This window comes from Arachis ipaensis, chromosome B07 (genome assembly GCF_000816755.2).
Source record: "Arachis ipaensis cultivar K30076 chromosome B07, Araip1.1, whole genome shotgun sequence".
Taxonomy (NCBI): Eukaryota; Viridiplantae; Streptophyta; class Magnoliopsida; order Fabales; family Fabaceae; genus Arachis; species Arachis ipaensis.
This window is the reverse complement of record NC_029791.2, coordinates 87,422,590-87,433,280: the sequence shown is the minus strand read 5'-3', so window position 1 is coordinate 87,433,280 and position 10,691 is coordinate 87,422,590. Positions and strand designations below refer to the sequence as shown.

At 39.1% G+C, this 10,691-nt stretch overlaps 1 protein-coding gene across 1 annotated transcript; it reads right to left on the bottom strand.

Annotated features, from left to right (window-relative positions):
• Nucleotides 3,121–3,991, bottom strand: LOC107607430. Its single transcript, XM_016309391.1, has 2 exons — nucleotides 3,752–3,991; nucleotides 3,121–3,633 (listed from the first exon to the last, which is right to left on the bottom strand). The coding sequence occupies exons 1-2, from the start codon at nucleotides 3,989–3,991 to the stop codon at nucleotides 3,121–3,123; spliced, it is 753 nt and encodes a 250-aa protein (XP_016164877.1).

Sequence of the window (10,691 nt, the reverse complement as noted above, 5' to 3'; positions counted from 1 at the left end):
ACCAAATAGACTCAACAAACTACTCTAAATATGAATTTAGACTAATTCTACCAATATTTACAAAAGAGAAAATGAAAAGATATTACCATGGTGGGGTGTCTCCCACCTAGAACTTTTGTTTATTGTCCTTAAGTTGGACTTATGGGGAGCTCCTCTTAAGGTGGCTTGTGCTTGAAGCTATCCTTGAACATCCACCAATGCTTGAATCTCCAATAAGCTTTAGTCTTCAAAGATGATAACTCCAAGCCTTGATGGAGTTCCACACAAGCCATGGGCTCCCCAAATTTGATTCTCCTTGTGCGATCCAGGATCCCACACTTTGTTTTGACACTCATCTTCAAATTGATCATCATGATTCCAATTGGGTGGCATGACCTTAGAATTCTCAATTAAGCATCCAAACATTCTCCTAGACCTATGCAATTTGGTTTTACACCAACCATTGCTATTCAACTTTGAGCATGCAACCATCATGAACCTAAAGTGATGTTTCCAACCACTACACAACTCTCTCCTACTCTTAACTCCACAAAGAGCTCTAAGTTGACCATCATTTTCAATCAAACCATATTCAAGTGAGAAAGCAAAGCTTAGGGATAAGAATTTTACCCACTTGAATGTTGTGTAGGATGGTGACTTAGGAAGGGGTAGTCCCAATGATCTTGCAAGCTCCACTCCCTTGTACTCTTCCTTGATTACCTCCACCTCTTTACAACTTTCCTCAACTTCAACCTCTTCCTCTTGGTTACTTCCTTCCAATTCAATCTCTTCTTCATTGCTTACCAAGGGCATGGGAGGTTGTGCATCTTCTTTTTTGATCTCAATTTCAAGCCCAATGGGAGAGAATTCAATTGTAGATAGGAACTCTTCAATGATTGAATCCATCTCTTGATCAACCTCTTCAAAATTTTCCACCACGATATGCCTTGGAGGTTGTACACCCTCCTCAACATCAAAATCAAGCATCTTGGAAGAGGGCTCTCCAATTCTACATTCCCATGGACTTCCAACATCTCCTAGATCTTCAACCACTTCTTCCGACTCAATTGTCTCATCTTCCTCCCTTTGTGACAATTCTTGCTTCAACTCCTCTTCTTCACCTTGGAGCTCCAAACTCGCTCCCTCACTAAGCTCCTTGGTTGCTTCTCCACATTCAACAATGGGAGTTCCTTGATCGCATAGGCTTAGGCGGGACGAGACCATGTTGCTAACGGCTTCTACCATGATGGCTATCTTGGCTTCTAGCTCCTTAAAGTCTTTTTCCGTTCCCTCTTGTTGCCTTAGGATATGAGACTCAAGATCTCTTAGTTCTTGCATGAGGGCTTCATCGGAGGGCGGTGGTGGAAGAGAAGATTCATTTTTTGGGAGAGAGGGCTCATAATTGGAAGGTGGTTCATCTTGGTAAAGATATGGAGGTGGTGTATATTGAGGTGGTTCTTGAGAGCAATTGTGTTAGAATGGTGGTGGTTCCATGTGTGGTTCATATGGTTCATAAGGTGGTTGGTATAGTGGATAAGAATTAGGGTCATGATGAGGTGTTTGGTGGTAGGGGGCTTGTGAGTAAGGTGGTTCAAAACCATGTTGAGGGGATGGTTCATAGGCATGTGGTGGTGGTTGTTGACAATCACAATAAGGGTCACCACATCCATTAGATTAATATGCATTAGGATTAGAGTTATACCCATAAGAAACTGGAGGTTGTAGTTGCCAAGAAGATTGATCAATCCCTTGAGGCTCCTCCCATCCTTGATTGTTCCATCCCTGATGCACATCCTCAATGTAGCTCCCATTTCCTACAACATAATTTGAACCAAACTCATAGCCAAAGTGGTGAGAATTCATAATAGCAAGAGAAAATAAAAACAAAACTAGTAAGAACTAATAAAAACTAACTCCTAAAATAAGCAAAAACTAGCAAAGAAGCATATTAACATATATACAATAGCCAATAACATAACACCATTGCAACTCCCCAGCAACGGCGCCATTTTGATTGATGAAAATTGTTGTGATGGTCTAGAATTTCTCTTCTAGAAATAAGAACTTCGTTGTAAGCATAGTTTAAACCAACAAACAATTTCCACATCAAAAATTTGAGTTGTCACAAGTACAAACACTAATAAGAATTAACCGAAGTATTTGAACTCCGGGTCGTCTCACAAGGAATTGCAATGAAGTGCTCAATTATTGGCTATGAAAATGCAAGGGGGGTTTGAATTTTTTATTTTTGCAAGAAATTAAATGATAAGAAAAGTAAACTAACAAAAACTAATAAAAGAAATGAAAAGTACTCTTGGCTAGACATAGGTAATTGAGGTCACCATCCTTGTCTACAAACTAAACATTGATAATTATGAGAGGCCAACCTATTAAGTCTACTTCCAAAAGCCTTAAGTACGTAATATCTACTCCTAGGCTTGAAGTACGTCAAATAGGCTTGATCACATCATCCCATAAGTCCCAACCTATCTACTAATTAGATTAGTAGTGGGTTGGTGTCAATGGATATCAAATTGATCACCAAGGGTTCTCAAATCACCAAATCATTGAGACCCAATGACTCAAGGTCACTCAATTCCCTTAGCCTAGGCCAAGAGTAAAGAAAACTACTCAAATACTAGAGAAAACATTTCACCAAACACCTAGTGTACAATAAAAGTAAAACTTCACAAAATGCTAAAATTAGTGAAACCCACAACTAACATAATCAAGAAATCAATAATAATAATGAAGATAAACATAGAAGAGCATGGAAACATAAAATTGCATTAAAGAAAATTAAGATCCAACAATTGTTCATAAATATAAAAGAGAGTAAAACAAGAAATTAACAAGAGAAACTAAGAAGATTGAGACAATAGAATACTAAAATATAATGAGAATTGAAATCAAAATAAGAATTGAAAGAGAAGTTTGAGAGTATTTTTATTTTTTGAATTAAAGGGAGCACAACACAACAGGATGGAGCAGTGAAAAGGTGATACAAAGACCAAGAATAAACTAGATACCAAACAACCCCTAATCAATTTCGGCAAGGCCATCAACAACCAAAGGACTCCCCACCAATCCATTCCTCAGCAAACTTAACGACTTGTTTATAATTGCCGGCACACCTGAGGCTTAATTTCGGAATAGCCTGCTATTCCTTTCTAACCAGATTGTCCAGACAACAGCAAAGAACTCAATGAACCACCGCTTTCGATCTACCTTCCTTGCTACTGAGGTCGTCCAGCTTTCAATGTGGTCCTTTAGAGTACCTGGCAAACAACAACTCCTTCCAAAGGCAAATAGCCAAGCACACCACACCTGCCATCTAATCTCACAACCAATAAACAGATGAAAGGCAGTTTCCTCAGACTTACAACATAGCACACACAAAGTGTCATTCTGATCAATGACATGTAGTCTACCCAGCCGGTCCTTAGTATTCACCCTTCCGATCAACACAAACCAGGACAAAAGCTCAATCCTCGGGGGGATGAACCCTTTCCAAACATCACTCGTGAAGCTATAGCTTGTGACTTCCTCCGGTAGAACTTCCGCATGCAGCGCCTGGGGAAAGGACTTAGTTGAATAAACACCTGTTCTATCAAATTTCCACACCACGCTATCCTCTCTCAGCTGTGGGCTTGACTGTGTGTAAAGTCTCATGAAGTTGGTTAACTAAATCCAACTCCCATTGGAACAACTCCCTTCTCCACTGGAAACTCCAAATCCAGTCTAACCCATCTCAAAATCCACAATCCCCTACCACTGAACCATTAAGGGTTGAAACCGAGTAGAGTCTAGGAAACAAATCTTTCAATACCCCATTAGGTAGCCAGCTATCCTCCCAAAATTGGATTTTTCTGCCGTTCCCGAGGTCCATCAACAACCCGCTGATCATCTTTTCTCTCAACCGCAATTCGCAGATATGTAGCTGACAGATATCCTTCCAAGGCCCCCCTCTTTTAGGGACAGGCTGGTCGTGCAGCATCACAGCAGGATCCATGTGGGTACAAGAGCAAACCACTTTCTTCCATAAGGTACAGTCTTCCTTTTAGAACCTCTACCACCACATAAACAACAATGCTATATTTCGAATAACTACATCACCAACTCCCAATCCACTTGCCTTCTTTGGAGTCATTACTACTTCCCACTTCACAAGTGGTAATCCTTGCCTCCCCTCCTCCGTACTCCACAAGAACTGGCATTGTAATGTAATCAACTTCTCTGCCACCGTCTTCGGCATCCTGTACAAGCTGAGGTAGTAAATAGGCAGGCTACTTAGGACCGACTTAATGAGTACCAGCTTGCCCGCTTTGTTGAGGGTCTTCGCTTTCCACAAGCTCAACTTTTCTTCCACCTTATCCATCACTGGTTTCCATGTCCTAAATAGCCTCGGATTTGCTCCCAGGGGAATGCCCAGATATCTAATTGGTAATGATGCCTCTGTACAACCCAATAATAGACACATACTATGGGTCCACAGCCTATCACAATTGACCGGAATGATGTTGGACTTCTGAAAATTGATGCTCAATCCAGACATTAGTTCAAAGCACCGGAGCAGTCGCTGATAATTTCTGATTGTCTCCTCATCAGGTGGGCAGAGGAGAATAGTATCATCTTCAAACTACAAATGAGACAGCCCAATGTTATCCTTCCCAACCAGTAGCAGAGAGATACGACCGTTCCTGACCGCTTCTACAATCATCCTATGCAACACATCAACAACTAGAACAAACAGGAACGGAGATAGCGGGTCACCTTGTCGCAGACCCCTTTCCATTTTGAACGGCTTTGAAGGTGATCCATTGACAAGTACCGACATAGAAGCAGAACAGACACACTCCTTAATCCAGCCTCTCCATCTTTGACCAAAACCCATCTTCTGTAAAACAATATCCACAAAATCCCACTTGACTCTATCATATGCCTTTTGGAAATCCAGCTTTATTATCGCGGATCTCTTTTTCCGTGCCTTCAGCCAATGCACGGTTTCACAGGCGATCAAAGCCCCATCGTGTATTTTTCTACCCTTCACGAAAGCACTCTGAGTCTCTCCTACCAGACCCAGCATTACCCGCCGCATCCTCCAAACCAAAACCTTATAAATGACCTTATAGACACAATCCACCATACTAATCGGCCGAAGATCCTTTATTTCTCTGGCTCCAGTAAACTTCGGCGCCAGCGCTACCCAAGTGACGTTCGATTCGCTAGGAAGCTTTGCTGACTGGAAGAACCCTTTCACCGCTCCAGTGAACTCTCCACCTAAATCTTCCCAACACTTCTTTATAAAATTCATATTATACCCATCACTACCTGGTGCCTTTGTTGACTCACAATCCCAAACAGCCTCCTTTATTTCTTCAGTAGTTGGCATCAGCTCTAGCTTTGTTGCCTCTTCCAGAAGAATTTGCTTTACCAGCCCATCCCTGAACCCAATAACCGGCGAAGGCTCCTGGTGGTACAGCTCCTTATAGAAGTCTCGGATACCAATCTTGATCCTTGCTTGATTCCTGACCAACCTCCCATTCACTAGTAAGGCATCAATCCGATTGGACCTTCTTCGCGCTGAGGCTAAATTGTGAAAGTACCGGGTATTTTTATCCATTTCCTTCACATGCTGGGATCTTGACATCTGCTTCCAATGTAGCTCCTTTCTTATATACCACCTTCTACAAAAACTCACAAGCGCCTTTCTCCTTGCTTCAGTAGTCCCATCAGCCACTCCAGTACCAACCATGTCATCCATTTTCCTTATTTCATCCCCAAGCTATGTGATCCTAGTGTCCATGCCCCCAAAGTGCTCTTTATGCCATCTGCTCTGTGGCATTCCCAAAGCCTTTAGCTTGTCCATAAACTGTACCTCCTCTAAACTCCTCCATTCTTTTTTTACCATCCTCAAGAACCCACCATGCGTAAACCATGAGTCCAAACTCTGAAAAGGTCTAGGCCCCCCTCTAATCCGTGAGACCTCCATAATCAATGGACAATGGACAGATAGCCCTCTAGGTCCACCTCGCAGCCTTGTTTCAAGAAACACTTCTAGCCACTCCAAGCTAACCAAAAGCCTAATTTTACCCTAATTACTATCCTAAATCTAGAGAGAGGAAAGAGCCTCTCTCTCTAGAATTCTATCCTAAAACATGATGAAAACTAAACTATGACTACTTGGTTCATTCCTCCCTCAATTCTTGGGTTTAATAGCATCAGAAATGAGTTGGGTTGGGCCCAAAGTGCTTCAGAAATCGCTGGCCACGATTTTACTTTAGTGAACCACGTGCTCCATCAGTGCGCATGCGTACATGGCACGTGTGCACCCCTAAACGCAACTGAAACCGCCTCATTTGGACCTCTGTAGCTCAAGTTATGGTCGATTGAGTGCGAAGAGGTCAAGCTTGACAGCTTTACGGTTCCTTCATTTCTTCATGAGTTCTCTCACTTTTCATGCTTTTCTCCTCACTTCTTCCATCCAATACCTGCCTTATGAACTTGAAATCACTCAACAAACATATCAATGCATCGAATGGAATTAAAGTGGATTAAATCACCAATTTTAGGGCCTAAAAAGCATGTTTTCACATTTAAGCACAAATTAAGGGAGAATTGCAAAACCATGATATTTCATTGAATAAATGTGAGAAAAGGTGATAAAATCTCGCAAAATAAGCACAAGATAAATTATAAAATTGGGGTTTATCAGGGCTTTCAAAACAGAAATACTTAATGAACTAGTGAAACAAAATAGTGGCGGGCTCTGAACCAGCTCAACAGCGGCCCCGGCAGCCACCTCAAGCTGCAGCGGCAACCGGACTCTGGCGATGGTGACTGGAACCCATATACAGAGACGATAAAGTTTACAGATTCTTAAATGAATGAAAACTGACCCAAAAACCCTTACCGGCAGAGTTTTCCCGCGACGGCAAAAGCGGCCAGAAGCTTAGGCGATGGTCCCGGAAGTCACAGAACTGTTTCCATCGGCCAGAGGTGCAGCGGCCAAGCCATCAATGGCAGCGGGACTCTAATGGTGGCAGAATCAACCTGATGAGCGGATAATTTATACCCTTTTTGGCATTGTTTTTACCTAGTTTTTAGTATGTTTTAGTTACTTTTTATTATATTTTTATTAGTTTTTATGCAAAAATCACATTTCTGGACTTTTCTATGAGTTTGTGTGTTTTTCTATAATTTCAGGTATTTTCTGGCTGAAGTTGAGGGACCTGAGCAAAAATCTGATTTAGAGGCTGAAAAAGGACTGCAGATGCTATTGAATTCTAATCCTCCTACACTCGAAATGATTTTCCGGAGCTACAGAAGCCCAATTGGCACGCTCTCAATTGTGTTAAAAAGTAGACATCTTGGGCTTTCCAGCAATGTATAATACTCCTTACTTTTCCCTAGATTTGATGGCCCAAACTGGCGTCTAAACGCCCACCAAAGACCCTTTTCTGGAGTAAAACGCCAAAACTGGCACCAGAACTGGAGTTAAACGCCCAAACTGGCACCCAAGCTAGCGTTTAACTCCAAGAATGGCCTATGCATGTGTAAAGCTCAATGATCAGCCCAAGTACACACCAAGTGAGCCTCGGAAGTGGATTTCTGCACTTAGTTATTCATTTTCTGTAATCCCTAGTAATTAGTTTAGTATAAATAGCACTTTTTACTATTGTATTAGGGGATTATGAGATTATCATCCTTGGACTTGGAGGCTGGCCACACGGCCATGCCTAGACTATTTTTTCTTATGTATTTTCTACGGTGGAGTTTCTACACCCCATAGATTAAGGTTTAGAACTCTGCTGTTCTTCATGAATTAATGCAAGTACTATTGTTTCTTTTTCAATTCACTCCTACTTGTTCTCCAAGATATACTCTCGTACTTAATTCAATTAAGTTAGAATGAAGGGATGACCCGTGACAATCACCCAATCTTCGTTGCTCGCTTAGCCAAGATATGTGTGCCTGACAACCACAAAGCGGTCTACATGATATTCAACGTAGTCATTGGACGACAGCCGGGGTATATTCTCTTGGGTATCTAATACACGGACCGAGTCTGTGAGATTAGTATCTTCGTGGTATAGGCTAGAACTATTGGCAGCCATTCCTGAGATCCGAAAACGTCTAAACCTTGTCTGTGGTATTCCGAGTAGGATCTGGGGAGGGATGACTGTGACGAGCTTCAAACTTGCGAATGTTGGGCGCAGTGACGGTGTGCAAAAGGACAAGGGTCCTATTCCGACGCTAGTGGGAACCGACAGATGATTAGCCGTACGGTAGCTGTACCTGGTATTTTTCATTCGAGACGAGAAATTCGACAGTTGATTAGCCTTGCAGAGATCGTACCTGGTATTTTTTATCCGAGGGGATCATACAACTTGCGATGGAAGGGAGCACGTATGGTTGGAAGAAGAAAATAGGAAAGCAAAGGTTCAGAAGCAATAAAGCATCTCCAAACGCTTATCTGAAATTCCCACCAATGAATTACATAAGTACCTTTATTTTATTTTATGTTTTATTTATCTTTTAGTTATCAAAACTCATAACCATTTAAATCTGCATGACTGAGATTTACAAGATGACCATAGCTTGCTTCAAGCCGACAATCTCCGTGGGATTGACCCTTACTCACGTAAGGTATTACTTGGACGACCAAGTGCACTTGCTGGTTAGTTGTGCGGAGTTGTGAAAAGTGTGAATCACAATTTCGTGCACCAATTTTTTGGTGCTGTTGCCAGGGATTGTTTGAGTTTGGACAACTGACGGTTCATCTTGTTGCTTAGATTGGGTAATTTTATTTTATGTTTAAGCTTTTTATTTTTATTTTCAAAAAAAATACAAAAAAAATAATAATAATAAAATCATAAAACCAAAAAAAAATTTTGTGTTTCTTGTTTGAGTCTAGTGTCAAATTTTAAGTTTAGTGTCAACTGCATATTTTTAATTTTTCTTAGATTTTTGAAAATTCATGCATTGTGTTCTTCTTTGATCTTCAAGTTGTTCTTGATGATTTTCCTTGTTTGATCTTTAATTTTTCTTGTTTTGTGTTTTTTGTTATTTTTTATATGCATTTCGAATTCATAGTGTCTAAACATTAAAAATTTCTAAGTTTGGTGTCTTGCATGTCTTTCTTTTCTAAAAAAAAAATTTCAAAAATATGTTTTTTTTGATGTTCATCTTGATCTTCAAAGTGTTCTTGGTGTTCATCTTGACATTCAAAGTGTTTTTGCATGCATTCTTTGTTTTGATCTTAAATTTTTATGTTTTGTTTCATTTTGTTGTTTTTCTCTTTCTTCATTAATTCAAAAAATAAAAAATAATATCTTTCCCTTATTTCACTCATAAAATTCAAAATTTTGGGTTATATTAGTTAAGAATTTTTAAAATTTAGTTGTTTCTTGTTAGTCGAGCCAAAATTTCAATTTAAAAATTATATCTTTTCAAATCTTTTTCAAAATCAAATCTTTTTCATTCTTCTTTCATGTTTTTTGAAAATTTTTTAAAATAAATTTTTTAAAATCTTTTTCTTAATTTTATTTCAGATTTTCAAAAACTTTACTAACAATTAATGTTTTGATTCAAAAATTTTAAGTTTGTTACTTTCCTGTTAAGAAAGGTTTAATCTTTAGATTCTAGAATCATATCTTTTAGTTTCTTGTTAGCTAAGTCATCAACTTTAATTTTAAAAATCAAATCTTTTTAAATTTCTTTTTCAAATATTTTTCAAAATAAATTTCAATCATATCTTTTTCAAAATTTATTTCCAAAATATTTTTCTAACTTCTCATCTTTTCAAAAATTATTTTCAAATCTTTTTCCATTAACCACTTGACTTGTTTGTTTTAATTTTAAAAGGTTTACTATTTCTTATCTTTTTCAAAACCACCTAACTACTTTTCCACTTCTAATTTTCAAAAATCACTAACCACTTTTTCAAAATTCTTTTTAATTAACTAATTGTTTTAAATTCTAATTTTATTTTATTTCCTTTCTTAAATTTCGAATTCTAACTTATAATTAAAATAAAAACAAAAATATTTTTCTTTTCTTTTAATTAATATTCGAATACTTTCTCTCCCATCTCTTTCTGTTTATTTTATTTATTTACTAACACTTCTCTTCTACTCATAATTCGAACCCTCTCCCTCTCTCTGTGCTCGAATTCCTTTTATTCTCTCTCTACCTCATTCATCTATTCTTCTATTCTTATACTTACATAAAGGAATCTCCACACTGTGACATAGAGGATTCCACTATTCTCTTTGTTCTATTCTTTTTCATATGAGTAGGAACAAGGATAAGGACATTCTTGTTAAAGGTGATCCTGAACCTGAAAGGACTCTGAAGAGGAGGCTAAGAGAAGCTGAAGCACAACACTCCAGAGAGGACCTTACAAAAAATTTCAAAAAAGAAGAAGACATGGCAACCGAACCCAACAACAATGGTGGGGATGCAAGGAAGATGCTTGGTGACTTTACTGCACCAACTTCTAACTTCTATGGAAGAAGCATCTCAATTCCTGTAATTGGAGCAAACAACTTTGAGCTTAAGCCTCAATTAGTTTCTCTAATGCAGCAGAATTGCAAGTTTCATGGACTTGCATTGGAAGATCCTCATCAGTTCCTAGCTGAATTCTTGCAAATCTGTGACACTGTTAAGACCAATGGGGTTAATCCTGAGGTCTACAGACTTATGCTTTT

Coding starts and splice junctions, on each gene's coding strand:
- LOC107607430 (XM_016309391.1), bottom strand. CDS start 3,991: ATGGATCCTGCTGTGATGCTGCACGACCAGCCTGTCCCTAAAAGAGGG. Junction 3,634..3,751: donor CAACCCTTAATGGTTCAGTG/GTAGGGGATTGT, acceptor CTTTACACACAG/TCAAGCCCACAGCTGAGAGA.